Below are 21786 nucleotides of genomic sequence, written 5' to 3' on the forward strand. Positions count from 1 at the left end.
AAAAAAACAACCTAGATGGTAATGCACTGATCAACTATAGGCCGATTTCCAATCTTCCATTCATTAGTAAAGTACTTGAAAAGATAGTTTCAGTGCAAATAAACTCCTTTCTCAAAGAAAACAATATCCTGGAGAAATTTCAATCAGGCTTTAGAACATGCCACAGCACTGAAACTGCTCTTACTAAAGTAATCAGCGACCTCAGACTAAATTTGGATGCAAATAAGGTCTCAATCCTGGTCCTCTTAGACCTAAGTGCAGCATTTGAATCCTAATTCATCGTATTGAAAAGTTAGTTGGGCTTTCTGACTCTGTATTAAACTGGTTCAGAACATACGTCAAAGGGAGAAAGTTTTATGTCAGGCTTGGAGATCATGTCTCTAAGACACATGACTTCTGCTTTGGGGTTGCACAAGGGAGCTGCCTTGGTCCATTATTATTCTCACTGTACATGCTGCCACTTTGGGACATCATTAGAAAACACAATGTATGTTTCCATAGTTATGCTGATGACACGCAACTGTACATCTCTGCTGAGCCAAATGATGCTGCAGCAATAAACTCCATTATTACCTGTCTTTTGGCGATAAATGAGTGGATGAGCAATAATTTCTTAAAGTTAAACGAGGACAAAACTGAGATCCTACTAGTCGGCCCTAAAACAAAAAGAGAAATGCTGTTTAATAATCTGGGGAAATTAACTCCCTTGATTAAATCGGAGGTTACAAGTCTTTGTGTTATTCAGATTTAAGCTTCAAGTCTCACATTAACAAGGTGACGAAAACATAATTTTTCCACCTTAAAAACATAGCTAAAGTCCTGCCATTTATAAATCAAAAAGATGCTGAAAAACTGATTCATGCCTTTATTTCAAGCCGGCTTGATTATTGTAATGCAATCCTTACTGGCCTCCCAAAAAAAACAACTGAGAGACTTCAGCTCATTCAAAACTCTGCAGCTCGCCTATTAACCAGAACCAAGAGGAGAGAGCACATTAGTCCAGTTTTAGCTGCTCTGCACTGGCTTCCAGTAACTTTTAGAATTGACTTTAAGTTCCTTCTCCTAATATACAAAGCCCTTAATGGGCTAGGACCAAGTTACATTGCAAACTCCCTAGTCAAATACTTGCCTTCAAGAACACTGCGATCATCGAATGCTGGTTTATTGGAGGTTCCCAGCAACAGCCTTAAGAAAATCGGGGACGCAGCCGTTGTCAATTACGCCCCAGTGCTATGGAACATACTGCCTATAGACATCAGGGAAGCCAGCTCGCTTAACATCTTTAAAAGAAAACTAAAAACGTACCTCTTCACATTAGCCTTTAACTAGCTACCACTTTGCACTATATATATATATAGTGCAATATATATATATATATGTATATAAATTTGATTTAATTTAAATCTCCACTTGTGATATTAAGGGGTTAGATTAAATATATCTCTGCAGTTTTATTTTCTATCTTATGCTATGCATTTTATGTATTCAATTTTATAATTTGAATTTTATAATTGTTTTTGCACTATATCTGAGTTATGTTTCTTTGATGTCTATTTTTATGTGCATGTAATTTCTTTGTGCACGTTATGTATTTGCTGTAAAGCACTTTGAGCTGCATTCTTTTGCATGAAAGGTGCTATATAAATAAAGTTTGTATTATTTATTAATATTTATTATAACCCTAGAAAAACCTTTAAAAATCATTCAGGATTTTTGGGGTCAGACATACTTTTTTCTAGCTGTTTGCTGTTAAGGCTGCTTTAGATTGGATATGTCATGAACAGATTCCTCATCAGCCTTTCTTATTGAGGGCACTGGTTGAATTTGTGGACAAGATGACAGTAAGTATAGTAAATACAGTTTAAAGCTGTCAAAGGAACCTCAACCATTGTCACAAGACCTTGTAGCCAAGACAATATATTCTTTCATGAACTTCATACACGTCTGTCTTAAAAATCAACCCTTTGCACACAGTGCATGCAACTTTTGATTAACTCATTGCAAGATTATTTGATTTAATCCACGAAAGTACTTGCTTGTCCTGCGCCGATCTGCAGCTAAGAGATGTGAGAGTAAGAGGAATCCTTCAAATTCCATAACAGATAGTAATCAAATTAGTATTCATGAATGTTTGTCAGGCATCCTGAAGCAATAGGCTTGATAGATTGATGCCCTCAGGCCAAATTAGCATATAATATCGTGTGTTGGCTCACCACAGTCAATAATTGTGTTACTCAAACAGCTATAGTTTAACATGGTCGAATGATCACATTTACATTTACATTTAGTCATTTAGCAGACGCTTTTGTCCAAAGCGACGTACAAGGGAGAGAACACTCAAGCTAAGAGCAATAAAAAAACCTGGTGTAACAATAAATACTACTTTACATAAGAAATAGGAAAACGACATAGAAAGAAAAAGAAGCGCAGGAATGTAACTGCTGAAGTGCAAGTTAAGCACTTGTCAAGGTGCCAGTTAGGGAGGGAGGTGCTCTCTGAAGAGTTGGGTCTTCAAAAGCTTCTTGAAGGTGGAGAGGGATGCCCCTGCTCTGGTAGTACTAGGCAGTTCGTTCCACCAACGTGGAACTACAAATGAGAATAGTCTGGATTGCCGTGCTTGCACAGATGGCAGTGCCAAACGACGCTCACTAGACGAGCGCAACGTCCTGGGTGTAACATTTGCCCTTACAAGAGCATTTAGGTAGGTGGGAGCAGAACCAGCAAGCACTCTGTAGGCAAGCATAAGTGACTTGAACTTAATGCGAGCAGCTACTGGCAGCCAGTGGAGCTCAATCACATAACCAAACTTTGAACTCTGTTAAATCAGGTGGTTTGGAGGTTTTAGACATTAACATAGCTGGCAGGTTACATTCCTTCAAATGGGTAAACAGAGACATTATGACCCAATTATATTGTCTTATTGCGTATCACCTGTCCTTTATACTAGGCATGAGCAATGCAACTTATTTAGCTTGCAGCCACATGATTAGAGCCACAATTATAGGAGAGACTTAGCATCCTGACCTTTAAATAATCACCTCCGCAAGAGAGAGAGGTTGGAAGGTATGTGTTCAGGGCTGACTTGTCAAAAAAAACCTTGCAACCTTGTGTTTCTCTTCCCTTTCAAGTGGATAGGTCAGGAAACTAAAGTCCTGAGATAAGATATTTAAGTTAAAGTTTAAGTTCTAGAGCTTTCTAAAGATTCTAAATCTAGTGATAAGGATTCTGTGCGACATGAGCCATGACTTTTATTTATGTTTCTCTGTGTTTAGAAGGGAATATTGATAAGGCATATAGAAACGTTTAGAGATGGAGCACACACAACTTAGAGTTTGCTGATTTTTTTTTAAAGAATTATGGGTCACACTTTATTTGGATAGTCCCCTATAGACCACCTACAGATGCTCAGATTCTAAACAGACTATCTGTTGACACTCTGTTCAAAACAATGAATGGTTAAGGTTAGGGTTAGGTTATTCACTGAACTTGAATTTCAACAAACCATCTGTAAAGTCTCTGTGTCTTATCCAAATAAAGTGTTACCAAATTATGAATTAAAAATGTTTTAAAGAATTTAGAAATTGAGTGGTTTTCCTATTTGGGTTAAGCAGTGTAAGTATGTGATAATGATAGTGTGAATAGATTCCCACACGTGTATTTGCATACAGTGCTGCAGTGTGCAAGTCCCAACACATACGGAACAATTTGCATAATGTTTTCTGACAAGCTGTTTTTGGTTTGCATTCCGGGGCTGGATAGAGGTATGTATTTTACTGAGAATCATTATTTTTGCACCCATAGTAGATATTCATTTTCAATAAATATTCCAAAACATTTGACTTCAGTTCACATCAGCGTTCATGTTATTCCTGCTCTTTGTGACGTTCACAAGCAGTGTTGTTACCACAGCAGACCATTGCGGGTGGCATTCAGCATTGCACTGTAATTCAATGGAGGAAATGTAAGTGTCAGAAAAAGGTAAAGATTCATAATTTCCTTCAGTATGTCAATGTTTCATAAATGTTTCTCTCAAATAAATGTGCCATGCATATCTAAAATGTGCTTGTGTTGTGCATCTTCAGAGCCTTAGGCAAGCCGAGGGCAGTGAACGTTGCCAGGTTTAGAATTACTACATTTTATTACGTAAGTTTCTCAGGAAGCTTCCTTTGGCGTTTAACCAGAGGCTGACAGGTGCACACAGCCAAGACTTGTGGCTCAGCTACCTCAATTACACACTGAAGCGTCATCATCACTGCAGTATAAGAATACATGCAATTGTTCACCCACTAATACAGAACGTGAGCCGGGTTTAGACCGTTGTGAGCATAGACATATATAGATGATGACATCTATATATGTCTATGGTTGTGAGAGAGGTTCGTTGTCCCCTACTGATGATGTGTCGTTGCAATGGTAATCCTGCTCAGTACGAGAGGAACCGCAGGTTCAGACATACACACTCAAGCTTCTTTAAAATATTCACTGCAGTATAAGAATACATGCAAGTTGCAGTGTGTGTTAAGCCACATAGAGAATTCGACGCTTAATGTTTTTTTTTATGAGAATATTTCAAAAGTGAAAGATGAAAGTTTGTTGTGTATACTTACTGGCCCAAAGCTACTACTTGACCTTGATCACATGGTACACGGTGCTTATGATTAGTGTCGTGTTTACTGCATGTTGTTTTGATTACGGTGTCAGTGGCATCACGATCACTGCAGGTTTTGAAGTGGAGTGGATGTCCTTCTCAACGGAATGGGTAATTTGTGGCAGGTACGGGAAGATCGCCACCGGGTGGCGACGTGGGTGTTGTCAGTGTTTCACTATATATAGTACAGTGTGGTCCAGTGCTGAACTATCCCAGACTGGTATTTCATTCTTTTTTTGGTGTAAGTCAAAGCTTTCTTCATAAACTGTCAGTAAGCAGAATAGAGCAAATATATAATTCCTGGATTATTTTGTAGAAAACTAAAGAATAATGTAGCCTACTATTATACTACTGACTGCAAGAACAGCTGGATTTTCTCAGTGGGTAAGGTATGAGTGGTAAGTACTGAACATGGCCACAAAGTGGCAATGTGTGCCTCTCAAAAACTTGCTCCAGGTGTTTTCACCTGTTTACTCTCCTGCCCTCAGGTACAGGTCCTCCAGAGCAAGGACCAGGCGTCTAAAGCAGGGGTTTTCAACCATAGACATATATACATGTATATATGTCTATGTTTTCAACCGGGGGTCCGCGGCCCCCTGGTGGTCCGCGACGGCATTGCAGGTGGTCCGCGACATGAGCCTATGTTGATTAGTTCACCATTGACTTTTTTATTGTTATAAATTCGCTTTGATATTTCAATACATTTCCAGATTACTCTTGAATATTGTGAAAAATATCTAAAATAAGAAAAATATGTCATTCTAAATAGTCTGAATAGCCAAGTCGCATTGCCTGAAATATACTGATGTAGACCCATATTCAGCGAAGAAATTACACTGACAAGTGCTACAGGCGGAATATGTGTGCGGGGGAGGGGGCGTGGCGGCGGCAGTTACAAACAGTGGGCCGCGAATTACTTTCTAGTTAGTATGGTGGTCCCTGGGACAAAACCAGTTGAAAACCCCTGGTCTAAAGGACAGTTTTTTTCCCCCGACGGCATTTTAAGAGTTTTTGAACAGAGCCCTGGTGTCACCAACTGCTCTCTTCTATGCTGCTGTCGTATCTTTGTCTTTTCTTCACTGGCGATGGCATCATCTCAGCCTTTAACCAGTATCAAAATCGCCGTATTTCCCAAAAATATTAAACTTAATCGGAAACGCATCCATAGTTGCCTGATATGTAGGCTAAGTTTTTTCCCCGGTAGGCTTCAGATCAACTGACGTCGCTAAGCAACGGAATACGCTGGGGTTGATAAGTTACCGGACTACTTCCCTTGACAGCGGTCAATTGACCTATGGCTAAGCCCCGCCCCCCTTAGTTACTGTTGCTAACTCGGACAAGTTATCGGAGCTTACTAGAGTTTACAATGGCAGCTATCAGTGTCAAAACGATATCCCAAGAGGCTCTAGACAACTTTTGGAGACAAAAGAACCTGATTTCGTCTAGAAGCCTTCAAAAGGGACTTCATTATGCAATGGAGGAATATGTATAAAATTTAAAACTAGATATGGTGGATAACAAGCTTAAATTTGAGGCGAAAATGTACAGATCACTATGCAAGAGGGAGAAGCCTCATCTCACGGTCATCACGATTGCAGATAAATACATCCAATACCAGCATTGTTCATGCACCGCAGGGAAAGATTACATTCATTTACCTTCAGTTAATTTAACTAATCTGGAGAGGCACTGAGATGTAGACCTACGTTTATTATAACTAGCATTAACCTGCCCCTGACAGGACAGTGTCGTAACTGTCTAGCTAGCTATCGTAACTGGCATGCGTGTGTTATCGGCAAATGTTCACGTCGTCATGTTAATTCATTATTAAACTTATGTATACTTGTGCATATCGATTGTTTAATAGAATGGCTGATTTTTAACAAACTGTCCGATAACTGACGTAGCTACGCTAGTGCAGCCATTTGCCATTTGCTCTATTTTAGCTATTTGTACTGTTGTTGTGTTATATGTTGTTTTTGTGTGACAATAAGGGTTTTCTATTCTATTTTACTCTATGTTCCCTATATTTCTATTTTATATTTGTCATTCTTTTTTTGTTATTGTTTGGTTATGTTAGTGTTAATCTCCGATGTCACAATAACTACAATTATGCAGAGTCATATTTATGTCAAATCTTGTGATTTTACTCTACCTTGTCATGCTATATGCTTCTTTGGCTTCTGCCATTGTCTTTGCCAGTTTCATATCCTTCAACTTGTCAAAAAATATTTGTGTACACTGTCCATCAGGGGGTTTTGAAGCACGATTTGTATTTACAACAGTGGTGTAAAAGTAAGCAACACTCCGCAACTTTAGGGGGAGCTAAGTAGCAAAATGCACCAGTTTTCCCGGAATGGGACTTTACAGTAATAGATGGATAGGTGTGATAGGCAGATAGATGGGGAGATGGATGCAGATACTGACTGGCGTCCCTCATTCTCTAAAGTTCAGTACTGGTGTGTTTTCAGTGTTGGCACATGGTTGTATTTCTATTGTACAGTGCTGAACCATTCTAAAACTGGTATTTCATTCCCATTTGATATAATCAAAGGCCTACACCTTCATGTCTCATGTAGTGTGCACAGTAGAATAAATACAATTAATTTAGTTTATTCAATTTTATTTCTCATTTAGTACAAGAGGTAGGTACAGGGATGTGTGGACTTTTCTAATGTTGACTTCCAGTTTGATCTCAGTGTTTCACCTTCATAAAATTAACTTGGTAGTGTATGCAATGGAATATTACAAGTCACAAATACATTTGTATGGCAAAACAGTGAACATTGTCTATCAATACAGCTGCTTCTCCATTTGCAAATTGAGAATCGCAAGTGACATTTCATAAATACACCACAGGGAGGCACTATTGTATGTTCCCAACATGCAGCTTTATTGTTGTTTGCAGTTTTTGTTCAATAGTCCATTGCTCTCCTCATTCAGTGTAGGTCAAGGCTCACTTCTCATTGGCTGTTGTGGAAGAGGACTTGACCACTGTTCCATCAACTATTTCCTCTGTGAGTATGATGATCTTAGCCTTGGCCGTTGATGCGGTAGGTGTATAGCTGTAAAAAAAAAAATATATTATCAAAAGATGGAATGGGTCAGAAATGCACCTCACTTCACCATTTATGATATCAGATTTGTTTTCCAGGATGGAACGGTAAAATCTGAGGTGTACTGGAAGGGAGTTAGCCACATGGCCTGTTCTCATGCAAAGTGCCTTTATTCGTCCTTCTGCGCATACAAAATGCTATGTTTTGACCGAAGGTGTTACAACATTTCCGCAGGATTTCTCATGTGTATGGGATTCCTGCTGTTTCTCTAGCGACACTGTTTTCACCCTGTCTGCACACAAGGTCTGGATGTAAACATCATATAGGTCATAGGTCATATAAACAGTAATGAAGATTACACTGGAATATATGCACTCGTTTTACTGGCAGTCACAGTCACGATTACTGGAAGGCCATCTATAAAGTTCCCTGTTGAGTATAAAACATTCTGCCCAGATAACAGCAGACTTAGTATAGGATACAACTATGATCAGACTTGCATCGAGCCCATTCATTCTAGATAAAAACTACACACAGAATCATAGAATTAGAAGCATGCAGAGTGAATATGTAAGGGATAATGTATAGTCTGCCGGTCAATATCGGAAAATAAATCCAGACGGGACGAACAGGACCCCAACATACATTAATTATATGGAGATTTGCCAAAACGATAAAACACTTTCCTCCAAAATATCTCTTTTTGAGTGATTTTGCAGTTTTGTGGCTACAGTTGAGAAAAAATTGTTCCTCGCGTAAATAGAACTTGTGAATATTGGTGGTGTGCTCGCTGGTCGTGTGAATATTGATGGTGTGAACGTGATGCATCCTTACTTGATATCTCCCTCAAGGAGCCTCCTGTACTCGGCGATCTCCAGCTCCAGCCTGGTCTTGGTGTCCAGCAGCCTCTGGTACTCGTTGCTCTGGCCCTCCATGTCGGCCCTCAGCTGGGACAGCTGGTCCTCCAGGGTCAGCACCTTCTCCTGGAAGCCCCCCAGCATGTAGGTGTACTGGGACTGCACCTCTTGCAGTGTCCCCTCCAGAGAGGATTTCTGGGGTCAGGAAAGACGGGAGGACAGGGATGGTTGGATGGATGGATAGATAGATAGATAGATAGATGGATATATGGATAGATGGATGGATGGATGGATGGATGGATTGACAAATAGGTGGATGGATAGATAGATAGATAGATAGATAGATAGATAGATAGATAGATAGATGGATGGATGGATGGATGGTTGGATAGATGGATAGATAGATGGAGAGGAAGGAAGAGGCTTGGGGTGAGGTTAGTCTAGGCCAGACACCTCCATGTTTGATGAGTGTGGCAGGCCTGTGGACTTACCATGCTTAACTGGGACTGCAGCTCAATTTCAAGGCCCTGAAAGTTGCGGCGAATGTCTGTAGTCTCTGACTTCGATGTCTTGAGGGTTTCTGTTTTGACGATGACTTCCTTGTTAATTTCTTCAGTCTGTAAGCAACAAGAATGAACTGAAGTGAGGTGAGGCACTAGTATTCTAGATTAACAAGCAGTACAGTTTAGCTTTTGAAAGGTGAGTTAAATGTTAGAAGGAAAGGTGTCTCCAGTATGTTCTTCCCATACAACAACTCTGAAGATTTGTACCTAACACTTTGTAACCATACATGATGAACCCTTAAAAGTTAAGCTCAGATCAGTTTTACGAGCAAAATATTTTAAGTATAAAAACACGCAAACAGAGAAACTTATAGACTAAAGTTCCTCAAAAATTCTCCCTGACAGTTGGACAATCCAATCAACCCCCTGCAAATACTCTCCCCTCCGGAGGGGTCATGGTATAACCTTACCTAAGAGTTCAAAATGTTTTACCTTGCTCTGGAACCAGACCTCAAGTTCTTTCCGGTTCTTGGAGGTAATGGTCTCGTAATGTCTGCGAATGTCTTCCATGATTTTGCTCAGGTCCTCCTGTGGTGCAGCATCCACGGCCACATCGACCTGACCGCTCATCTGTGCTTGGATGTCTGAAAGGTCCTGAGAGGAGAGAAATACAACATTGTTATTCAGAAAAATAGACACATGTAGTTTCATGTCAGCTTTTTGTACGGACTTCTATGAGCATTTTATACAGCGACAATAGCTTATCTTTTAACTCCTATTGAGAAAAATAGAATCTGATATATTCATATCACATGTGAGAGGTCAAGGACTGATTCCTTCTCAAGTTGTTGATGCCACAGGTTCTATGTGTCTCTCTACATTTATGAAGATCTAAAACAACTTGTGTTTAACAACAGCTAAAATGCTAAGCTCCATGAGTCACCTATAGCTCATGAGAGGTTTCCATGTGCATGAAGCCATCTCTGCGGGGTGTGCTCTGACATGACCCCATAGGGCCCCAGGTCATGGTACGTGTGTTTGTGATAACTACTGCAGGTCTACAACAACGTGTGTTCGTCAGCAGCACATCTGATATGTTCCGTTCAGTCAACGCCCGCCTGCCCATTTGTGCCCTTACTTCCTCGTGGTTCTTCGTCAGGACGATCAGCTCCTCTTGGAGCTCCTCGATCTGCGTTTCCAGGTCGGATCTGGCTAACGTCAGGGTGTCCATCAACCTCCTCAGCCCTGCAATGTCTTCCTCCACTGACTGCCTGAGGGCCAGTTCGTTCTCATACCTGCACCATCACAGAGAGGCAATTGAGAGCTAATAGGCAGCGGATTTATGCTCAGAACATTATACATGTCACTTGGATAAGGTTCTGACATTCTCATGAAGTTACTCATTACATGATGAGTCGTTTCTGACCTTTTTCACTCAGCTATGTAGCTGATCCCACCTCTACGAGTGGTTTGACTGGTTTTAACCACTGATGTTACTGTAAAAGTCATACTGATATCCAAATCCAACTGTATGACACTTTGTGTAACTTTATTTCACTTTATGCCACTTACTTGACTTTGAAGTCCTCCAGGGCTAGTTTGCCATTATCAATGCTGAGGAATAACGCTCCGTTTTCTTGCGAAGACTGACGAATCTGTAACAAGAGATGAAGCGAGTCCTCTTATGACATAGTCTCAACCAAATTACGTGAACCCATTATTCTACCCATTCCAGGTGATCCATTGTTCTTGTGCTCTGCTGCAAAGTGCTGTATTTTACATCATCCTCAGGGAAGAATTTGGGTTTGGTCTGGCACCACCTTTCACATTGTACCGAATAAAAGCATGAATGTGATAAGCTGGATAAGATTTCAAGGGCCAGGATAAAAAAAAAAATTGTAGAGCTGAACAACAGCTATTGATATGGCGAATCTCATAGGAGTAGCCTTGAAAAAAAGAGGTGCTTTCACAGGAATCCCAGAAGATCAAGAGAGAGAGGGACAATAGCAAGAGAGAGAGTGAGAGAGTGAGAGAGAGGTGGGAGAGAGGTGGGAGAGACCACTGGCCCTCCTATTGATGTTGACTTTAGACAAAACATAATGGCTGACCTCATTTAATCTGTGGTTGACCAAAGTCACAACCAATATTGATATTAGCGAAGTAAAGAATCTAACCCAATGTAGCACACAATGGGGCCAGGGGAAACTGAATAACATAGACAGTAAGAGCAGAGGACTATGTCCTGAAAGCAGTGTATTTATTCTCTGTTATTACGTTCTTAAGACTCTTTCAATGCCGGATATGTGTGGTATACATAATAGGTTGAGGCTCTGTTAAATGTTTTACTTTGCTTATTGTGTATATATAAATACATATATGTGTGTGTTTAACCAAGCTAAAAGCAAGCTTTGCTGAAAGCTAACCATTCCATAGTGTCAGCTTACCCCAGACTGTATATCTGACTTATGTCTGGCATGCTAGCAATGTCTAAGGTCGTTGTCCTATCTTTGACTGTCTCACAGTGACACACAACTTACATTTAGTAATTGTTTAGAATATATAATAGGTTTAGGATCAATTTGACTGTGTGCTCGTCTGTTGTATGAGCAAACATGGCCAATGTGTGTTTAAAAATGGTTTACATTATATTCTTATCGGAAAAAAATGCATCTGTAGTAGTGAAAGAGCATTACACTGACCTTATTGATTGATATAAAGTGTAGTCAAGCATTGTCATTTCTTCAGTCACATTGGCATTACATAAATTGGTTGGTTGTAAACAAATCATATGAGGCAATTTAGTGATACATAAAGAGCAGCGGACCCTGTTAGAGTCTGACCCCTGAGCCAGGTGTTGTGTGTGTGTGTGTGTGTGTGTGTGTTGTGTGTGTGTTCTTGGGCTCACCTGGGCCTGTAGGTCACTCATCACTGCAAGATGGCCCCTGTGGTCCCGAGAGGCAGGCGAGGCCTTGCTGTCCATGAACTGTCTGATCTTCAGCTCCAGCTCGGCGTTGGACTTCTCCAGGGAGCGCACCTTCTCCAGGTAGGTGGCCAGACGGTCGTTGAGGTTCTGCATGGTGGCCTTCTCGTTGGTTGTCACGTCCATAGTGTCCGAAAGGCTGGAGCGGCGGCTGTATGACAGCGGCATCGGGCAGGTGGAGATGCGCACCCCGGACCCACCTGCGCCCCCGTACACACTACCGGGCCTTATGCTGGTCAAGCTCCCTCTCCTCAGAGACCCACCTGGGGAGGTTTGGAAGCTGCTGCGGTTGGTAAAGAAACATGCCATGGTTGTGGAGAGTCTTCCGGTTGTTGTTTTAGGGGAGAGGGACTAGGTGCTGAGTGAAACCTCAGGGAATACTGGAGGTGCTTTTATGTGGAATGAGGGAGGGGAGAAGTACAGGGTTATTGCTACCCAGACAAAGACTTCCGGCACCACAAACCCCAACATTAGCCTCGAGGGAAATACCTCAGTTGAACAAAACCTGTCTCGACACCAACAGCATCATCCAGTTGAGTAACTCTGGGTCAGTTATACAATGCAAGGAATCTCCTGTCACAATGATCAAGTGGCCGGCACTATCTCAGATCAGTGTGAGAGGCTATTGATCACAATAAATATTGACCAAGACCGGACTGAGGGGTTTTAACATCAAGACGAACAGGTTTCTGACAGCCATTAGGTGATGGTTGCAAGGGCGTAACCACGCATTCTTTGGGGGGGGTCGTTTCCCCCTCAATACTGAGAAAATACCAATCTGTACCCCCCAATATACAGCAGAAAATATGTTAAATATATGTTCTCCTTTTATGAACCCTGTCAATGGATCGGTCTCTTGTTATGTCCTGTTTATTTACAATGTATTTGTGTGTGACTCCCCCCTCCTTGGTGGAGAGGAGGTAGAGTAATGGAGGAATTAAGGTTACTTAAAAAGCGGAGAAAACTGGACAAACAGTAAGCAACTCACCAAAACAAAGTGGAGGGGCAGTCACTGTCTCGGAGAAATTACACTATTCCTTTAGATGTGAATTCAAATGGTTAATGTAGTCCTCGAAACTATGTTCTAAATGTGCACATTTTCATAAATATAGAATTGTAGGCAATGCAAGGAAGGGAAGGGTATTCATTTGGACCCTCCTGTCCAGACCATGGTTACGCCCTTGGATGGTTGCATAGAAACCAAGGCTCTTTTGAAACCTAAGTGTCTCTAAGACACTATAAGACACTCTTAATAGCTGCTCAGTTGTAGTGTAGATTTTGCTAGTATGCTAGTCCATTTTTCTTGTCATTTTGCTCAGGTGTTGAGTGTTGCTGGGTGACAGTAAGGATGCCCACATATCCTCTGCTTATATCGACATGTTGTTAGTGAGACAATGTGGGAGGTTCAAACATCAGAGACTAAAAAGCTGTTGTTCTGAAATCTAGCCCATGGACAATCTTACATACCTTACATTACAGTCAAAGTCTGCTTAGTTAGCTATCAGCATAGTTAGCTTTTAACATGGTTACAAAATGCAGTCTTAAATTATAATCTACAAAATACACATTTGAGCTAATTTGTTCTGCTGAATGAATATAAGTTGAAATAGAAAATAGCATCCCCAGTTTCCATGCATAATTGCACAGCTCTCCCATGTATGACAATAAAAGCAGTCAAAGTACATTGTCATTATAGTTAACTTAATGTTTACTAGTCATCGTTCCTTCCTCTTGTACAGGTTACAGCATATTACGGTTTATATTGTAGTGTCAGAATGTGTACAGTTCTGACAGGGAGTACATGAGAAATTCAGTTGCCCCAGGGAAATCAAAATCAAATATTTTTTCCAGTCCATTCCAATAACAAACCAGTGACCTTCTGACATTCTTGTGTGTGGCTGTTCCTATGGCCAATTAGAATTAGCTCCGTCCTTTAACTCTTACTCAGTCAGAACTTGTTGCGTGTTTGGTACCACTCCCATTTACTGGGGAATTGTGGTGTAGTCAGTTAATCTTGTTTAAAATATGGCTGTCCGCCTCTCAGCAGTCAGCCTTTTCGGTATTATTTGTCAGCCATCTTGAGTGAGGCTATTCATACTTTTCATAAGTTGATCCATGTTCACCATGTACAAAAAATATTCCCACACAGTCCAATCCAATATTAAACCTGTGACCTGTCTCCTGCCTCACTGTACTTTCCCCATTATGTATTACTAATTCAGCTTAATTCAATGCAATGTTATTTATATAGCGTCAAAACAATAAAATCGCCTCAAGGCGCTTTACAGAGCCTGAACCTGAACCAGTTATTACTAGGCAATGTTGTTTCCATGTGTCCAAAGAGCGGCAAGTGAACTAGAGACCTTGGAAGTGTTAAAGTCCTGACACCTGGACTGGGAGTGGGGCTTAGGGTGTGGCGGTCACAAAGACCAGTAGATACGGAGCTGTGCCGTCCCGGTGCCTTACGAAACATGCTAGCGGATCATTCTAGCGCTCCTGGGTTTTAGCCTCCTTGCAGGCTGCAGGTTGGAAACCAGTGTGTGGAGATCAGCATGTCTTTCAATGTAAATTACATTGGATGTTTTCCGGCCCACTCTTAAAGAATGAGCTGCCTTCTGACCACTCATGAGGTGTCTAGAGCTGAATACAAAACCTCAGACAAAACACAAACATACAAAACCTCACAGAAAACAAAAACAAATCTGACCGCTCGTGCGTCCAGAGCTACATACAAAACCTCAGACAAAACACAAACATACAAAACCTCACAGAAAACAAAAACAAATCTGACCACTCGTGTGTCCAGAACTACCTAACAAAAAAAAAAAAAAAAAAAGACATCTTGCAGTCATTTGGCAAATCAGCCCTTTTTTTTCCAGCATCAGCAGCCCTCTTAGATAATTTTGGTGTAACCACACAGATATGTAACTGCAGGAGTACAAGGATGAAGATGTCATGTCTCTCCCTTTAAAAAGCACAGAGGACACAGAGCCCAGTGAGAGAGTCCTTCACTACAGGGTCCGGCACTTAGTTACTGTTCATCAGAGGCTAGAACTGGACAGACATAGACAAATCACTATAATCATCCACAAGCAACAAATCTGTCCGACCTCTGTTAACTTCACTGCAATCCGAACCTGCCTGAACAGGTCTACTCATGATAAGTCCCAGTGAGGCTCGTAAACCTGAGTTATCTCAGGATGGCCTCTCACCCTAGCCATCTCCTCTCCTTATTAGGACTCTGCTGGGCTTCTCAGCCAGTCGAGGGGATTATAAAGCCCCTAGCTAACTACTTAGCTGAAATAGTTCAGTCAGGTATAGTCAGGGACAGGCCCAAGAACAGGATTTAGGAACCAGAATATATGCCTTGGCACAGGGGCCCTTCCCCTAGATTAAATCAGTGGGATGAAATGGTGACGCCAGTCAGGGGTGTGTTTCAAAAAAGCATTGTGCAACAACCATGGTAGCTAGGAGAGAGTGTTCAAAGTCTCTATCAAGTAAACACAGTTGTTCAACAACATTTTCGAACAACTCATCCTATGGTAGGGCCGGGCGCCTAGGGGTAGTGTGGTCACCTTTGCATTGCAACAACTGGGAGCTCCAAAAGAACCTGCATATCCCCCACCCCAATCTAGGTGTAGCCGGTTCCTTGGCCGGTTCCAGTCCAGAGGTGAGCTTGACTCCTAATGAAACTTTCAACCTTTGACCTTTTCTGTATTGAGAATGGGCACAGTAGCTGCAGGACCATATTATTCTCTTCTGTGTACGTAATGATTGTACAGTTACCTTGTATATAATATAAGGTGTGTGTGACCTACAAATACTTAGGAGTTCATCTGGACAATAAACTGGACTGGTCAGCCAACATTGATGCACTCTACAAGAAGGGTCAGAGCCGGCTCTACTTCCTGAGGAGGTTGAGGTCCTTCAATGTCTGCAACAAACTCCTTTGCATGTTTTACCAGTCTGTTGTTGCCAGTGTCCTCTTCTTCTGCTGTGGTGTGCTGGGGAGGCAGCATAAAGAATGGGGATGTGGGGCGAATGGACAGGCTGGTGAGTAAGGCGGGGGCTGTTGTTAGCACTGAACTGGATTGTCAGACAACAACTCCTTCTGGGTGGAGTTGTATAGCTGAATGGCCCTGGGGACAAAGGACCTCCCCAGCCTGTCCGATGAGCTTGACAGTGACAGGAGTCTGCCAGTAAATATGCTCCTCTCTCTATTGAGAGTTCTGTGTAGTGGGTGTGGTGGTCATTGCCCAAGATAGTCAGCAACCTGCAAGGGTCTTCTTTGCATGAGTCTACCTCAGTCTGCCCACCCCATCTCAATATACCAACCCACTGTCCATCCACTTACTGGCTAAACTAGCCCCTTGCACAGACTTAACCTCTTAAAATTCTGCACTATCTCTTTGCACTATCCACAAAAGCACAAGAACACTGTCTTTTTGCACTATCCACACAAGCAGCACAAGAACACTTTCCTCCTGGGCATCTACACTGTCACAATCCATCATGCATATTCTACCATAGGGTCAGACCCATTCTTGTATCTGTTACCACCCCACTCCTTGTGAACATGTTCTCCCTATGTGTATGTGATTTGTGTATGTTGTGTCTGTGAGTTGTATGAATTGTATAAACTACTGGATGTCCTAAAATTTCCCTCTGGATTAATAAAGTATCCATCTATCTATCTATCTATCTATCTATCTATCTATCTATCTATCTATCTACCACCCAATGTGTTGTGAAATAATCTTGAAATGCTCATGTATAATTTGGTGTCTTGCATGAAAAAACTTTTTTTTACTTTTTTAAATCATAGTGGCCATTGTCACACCAGTTTCAAGATGTACAGATTAACCCTTTACTACCAGGTTGTATTTTTACATTTTTGCCTCTTTTCTTTCTCTTTCTTTCTTTCTTTCTTTCTCTTTCTTTCTTTCTTTCTTTCTTTCTGTCTGTATTTACTTCTTCCCTTGTTGCTTCTTGATTTCTTTCACAAAACCTTTGGCCAACCAACCAGTCAGCTAACCAGTCGATCTAGAATAAAACCATCACACAAAAGTTTAAGATTGAACACCACAGGGCACTTTTTATTGTTTCTCTCTTTTGTTCTCTGTCGGGGTGTTTTTTGAGAGGCGCTACTTTTGTAGGCTTGTTTCCGGTGCTGTGTTGTTGCAGTGTGTCAGTGGCACTCAGTGAGTGGCACTCAGGGACTGAGAAGAGCTGGAGGAGCTGACCACCTTGCCGTCCACCACCTCCTCCACGATGGTCACCACCTTGCGTGTTGTGGTTGAGCTGGAGCTGGAGCTGGAGATGCTGGAGGTACTAAAGGGCACATATAAACACAGAGGTCAGAGGTCAGTTCTCAGAGTCTTCTGAATCACTGAAGGATTCTTCATGAAGTGAATTCCATGTAAATATATTTATTATTTATCATATTTATTTATAGCATCATTGAGAGTAAACATTGTCTCAAGGCACACTACAGCACTAGTAAACACTAGTAAATAATAAGGAGGCTATTTTGAAGAGGGAAGGTAATGTCTATTTTAAAAATCTATACTTACTGTTCAATCTATCCATAAACTATGGGTTATATGGGATTATTTTCTTAATTTGGTTTATATAGTCACAGTCTATCAAACTGACCTGACAGCTTCTCCGTCCAGGAGTCTTCTGTACTCTGCGATCTCCATCTCCAGTCTGGTCTTGATGTCCAGGAGCATCCTGTACTCTTGTCCCTGGCGTTCCAGGTCCCCGCGGAGCTGAGTCAACTGCTCCTCCAGGCTGCTCACCTGCATCTGGTAGCCCGAGAGCATCGAAGAGTAGCGCGCCTGCGTGTCTTGCAGTGTTCCTTCCAACGACCCTTTCTGGAGAGAGCAAAGACCGCACGATCACAGTTTAGAGTTACTTCAGCTTAAACCCAGCGTTAGCCTTCAATAACTGGTTGTAGCTACTTCAGATTTAATCCTAAACCTAAAATTTTGTGATGATTTAGTATCAATGGTTACAAGTACTTTTGAGGTCATGTTTGTAACATATTGACTTGTTGGTTGCCTTGTTTTTCATTGTTGATAAATGTATTTTCAAGTATTATACAAATCCTCTCGCTAGTTCATATGCTAGCTGCTGTATGCTAGGCTATCATACTGGTTGCTTACCATGCTGAGTTGGGACTGCAGCTCGATCTCTAGCCCTTGCAGAGTGCGCTTGACTTCGTTGATTTCCGACCGTGATGTCTGCAGCACCTCGGTGTGGACGCTGACCTCTTTGTTCAGAGTTTCGGTCTGTTTGCCGAAAGCACAGAAACCAGCATATTAACAAATGTGACTTACTCGTCAACCAACTATTAGTCACATTTAGACTACTTATATTCAAATGCATATACATACTTAAAGCGTACACTCATACATGTGTGAGGATAATTGAGGACTTAGAATCACCTTGCTCGTGAACCAAGATTCAAGTTCTCTCTGGTTCTTCGCAGACACGGCTTCGTAGTGCTCACGGATCTCGGCCATGACCTTGGTCAGGTCCTCCTGAGGTGCTGCGTCGACCTCCACGTGGACCTGCCCGGTCATCTGGGCACGCATGGCCAGGAGCTCCTGAGAGGAGAAAAAGCAGAAAGGTCAACGGTCATTTGTGAGCTACTTATTTCATCCTGGAGGGATTTATTTTCCGATTATTCCGATTCCAATTATGTTCCTGTGAGATGTTTTCATCTTGTTCCGGTTCTCCTTGAGTGACATGAGAGCTAAAGTTTCTGTGTATTAGTTCTAATCGTGTCGCCTGTGAGATGTTCTAAGGTTCTCACCTCCTCATGGTTCTTCTTGAGGTAGATAAGCTCCTCCCTCAGGCCCTCGATCTGCATCTCCAGGTCAGAGCGTGCCATGGTCAGCTCGTCCAGCACCCTTCTTAGGTTGGCGATGTCGGCCTCCACGGATGTCCTCATGGCGAGCTCGTTCTCATACCTGATCAGAACCAAAATGATCCAATCAAGTTATGCACGCACTAACATTACTCTGTGCATGCATTATAGCTATTTGCTTTTTTGTGTTATTTGTGTCATTGAGTCGGTAGTAAAACACTATGTATCTGGATCAGGATTAAGAGTAAACAAAGCAAAAACCTACTAGGAAAATGTGTGGACATGTGGCATTTGGAATTAACTGACTGAAGTTCAGAAATGCTGCTGTTCCTAATTCTAGACTACAATTTCTTTTTTTTAATCACTACCTCTGGTTGAAATAAAGTCTGTGGTGTCAGATTCTGGTATGGAGTGTGTCCTTGGTTTGTGTAGGTAGACTCACTTGACTCTGAAGTCATCAGCAGCGAGCTTTGCGTTGTCGATGCTGAGGTAGATACCGCCACTCTGACGGGAGGCCTCCTGGATCTGCACAAACAGAAAAAAAAAAAAACATTTTAGAAAAAGAGAGAAAACATAAATAAAAAATGACAAAGTGACTGTCGATTTGTAAGGTTTATGTAAGAACTAAGAACCATGAATGGATGCATGGGTGTATAGGGGTTCGGGCTCTGATAAGGGATGTACCCAGGAACGGGGTTAAAGACCAAAGGCTGTTCAATCAGAGGGATTATGATTATCACAGAGTAGATAAGAGATTGTGCGAGTTGTCAGTGCTACAAGAGCCTTATAGTGCACAGTAACGCAAAGCAGCACACAAGGCCTGATTTATGAAATCACATATTTAATGCATCTGTTACTCTAATTTGATACACGTAGCCATCATCCTCTTTACAGCTGTAATAGGTATAGTTACAGCCTGATAATAGCAATGAATGCATGGCTCTTTAGGTTAGTTAGTACATGTTATTTCATTTCCATTTCAATGCTAATATTAAAAGACTATAGTTCAGTGAAGCATGTATGTGCAGACCGGTACAGACACGTCATGCATGAGTACGTTTTGCATAAATACTGGTGGGAATACCACTTAGTTTGGTGACGTTATGTAGCTTGTAACATGTGTGAAACTATGCTGAGGCCATGGCCATGCAAACATACCTTGGCCTGGAGGTCGTGGATGGTCACATGGAAGGCAGTGTAGTCTCGGGAAGCCGGGGATGTCTTGCTCTCCAGGAACTGTCTGATCTTCAGCTCCAGCTCGGCGTTGGCCTTCTCAAGGGAGCGCACCTTGTCCAGGTAGGTGGCCAGACGGTCGTTCAGGTTCTGCATGGTGGCCTTCTCGTTGGCTGAGTGGTCCACCGCGCTAGACAGGTTGAAGCCACCGCCGCCATAGCCGCCACCATAGCCGCCGCCATAGCCGCCACCACCACCGCCGCCGGCAGAGAAGGAGCTGGACGCGCTGGAGATGCGCACCCCGGACCCTCCTGCGCCCCCGTACACGCTACCCGCACGCATGGAGCTGATGCGCCCGCCACCGGCGCCACCGCCGAACCCGCCAGAGGCCATGGAGAGGCGTGAGCCGCCCATGGATCCACCGCTGGCCCTCATTGAACCCCCGGAGGAGGAGACGTAGCTTCGGCTGGAGTAAGACATGTCTGTGTGTGTGTCTGCTGTCTGTCTTGCGGTGCAGTGCGTGCGCTGGAGCTGTCTGCTGTGCCCTGACTGCAGAGAGGAGCGAGCAAGTGGAGACGGGAGAATTCAGTGAGCTCCTTTTATGGAAGCTCTACCGAAGAGGGAGGGATTGCAAGGTGGGGTGGAGTGGGAAAGCATGCAAAGACTGGCATGTAGAATAACACACACACACACACACACACACACACACACAGTTTTTCCTTCAGCACAGATTATCGGGCATGATCACACCGACACAAAGCATACGGTCAACAGGTGTGGCAACAGTCTGTGTAAATCATGACCAGTCTGACAAGATCTTTTAAACACACACACACACACACACACACACACACACACACACACACACACACACACACACACACAAGAGGAAATCCATAGAAAGCCAGGGCACAATCCTCAAACATCATTTATCTTTGTATGCCTATACAGCCCTGAACTTGCTGAACTCCCCATTGCAAGATGGCTCTTTAAATGTGTGATGTTGCTCTGTAAATAATTGAACTGGAAACCACAAATTATTGTACCGGCCCATTTGTATAATTACTTGACATGCATGACTGGAAAAAAATGATAGACTGCATTATATTTGACTTAAGTAAACATAAACATCTGACTTCAGACTTACTTTTTCATAGAGGGTCAGAACTATAACAGAATGTCTACAAGTATAAAAGAAAGAACACATTTAGGAAAAGAAGGTTCTGTTAATGCACTCCTTGAAGAAGATCGATTCCGACATTCTTTTCTGAAACACTCCCCATGATGTGTTGTTGTTTAAAGATGTCCTACTCCGCTTATGTAAGATCTACGTTTACAGTCTATATGTCTAATGTTAATATTTTCATAAAATAGATTTTTCCTCATTCAAACCGGTGGGAAAGAATCTGCGTTCACAATGGAGTGGATTAAAGTGTAAGCCTCATGTGAGTGCCCTCGGGATCTTTAGCCTTGAGGATATGTATAAACATTGCCTCGCTAGTAGAGATGAAACCTACTGTAATGGGTATAAAGGTTATGTTAACCAGACAAACCTTAGAGTCTGCCGCAGACTTCATCGCTACTTTGTTTCACAGTGAAGTTTCCGCTGTGAAAAAAAGTGTTGAAACTATGACAGAAAACTGGTCAGGCTTGCAGTGTTAAAACATCCGCATATGCACCCTCTCCAATATTCAA

The 21786-nt window shown here is 42.2% G+C and overlaps 2 protein-coding genes across 2 annotated transcripts; both read right to left on the bottom strand.

Annotated features, from left to right (window-relative positions):
* Positions 1-7056: 7056 nt before the first annotated feature.
* On the bottom strand, positions 7057-12227 carry LOC105888676 (keratin, type I cytoskeletal 13-like). The gene is made up of 7 exons (XM_031574517.2): positions 11970-12227; positions 10637-10719; positions 10203-10359; positions 9557-9718; positions 9053-9178; positions 8539-8756; positions 7057-7713 (listed from the first exon to the last, which is right to left on the bottom strand). Exons 1-7 carry the CDS (start codon positions 12210-12212, stop codon positions 7605-7607), a joined length of 1098 nt encoding a protein of 365 aa, XP_031430377.2. The 5' UTR covers positions 12213-12227; the 3' UTR covers positions 7057-7604.
* Positions 12228-17112: 4885 nt separating this feature from the next.
* On the bottom strand, positions 17113-20667 carry LOC105888683 (keratin, type I cytoskeletal 13-like). The gene is made up of 7 exons (XM_012814422.3): positions 20077-20667; positions 19361-19443; positions 18865-19021; positions 18494-18655; positions 18212-18337; positions 17700-17920; positions 17113-17375 (listed from the first exon to the last, which is right to left on the bottom strand). The coding sequence occupies exons 1-7, from the start codon at positions 20569-20571 to the stop codon at positions 17243-17245; spliced, it is 1377 nt and encodes a 458-aa protein (XP_012669876.2). The 5' UTR covers positions 20572-20667; the 3' UTR covers positions 17113-17242.
* Between the last annotated feature and the right edge of the window lie 1119 nt (positions 20668-21786).

Source organism: Clupea harengus, chromosome 1, assembly GCF_900700415.2.
Source record: "Clupea harengus chromosome 1, Ch_v2.0.2, whole genome shotgun sequence".
NCBI classification, from domain to species: Eukaryota; Metazoa; Chordata; class Actinopteri; order Clupeiformes; family Clupeidae; genus Clupea; species Clupea harengus.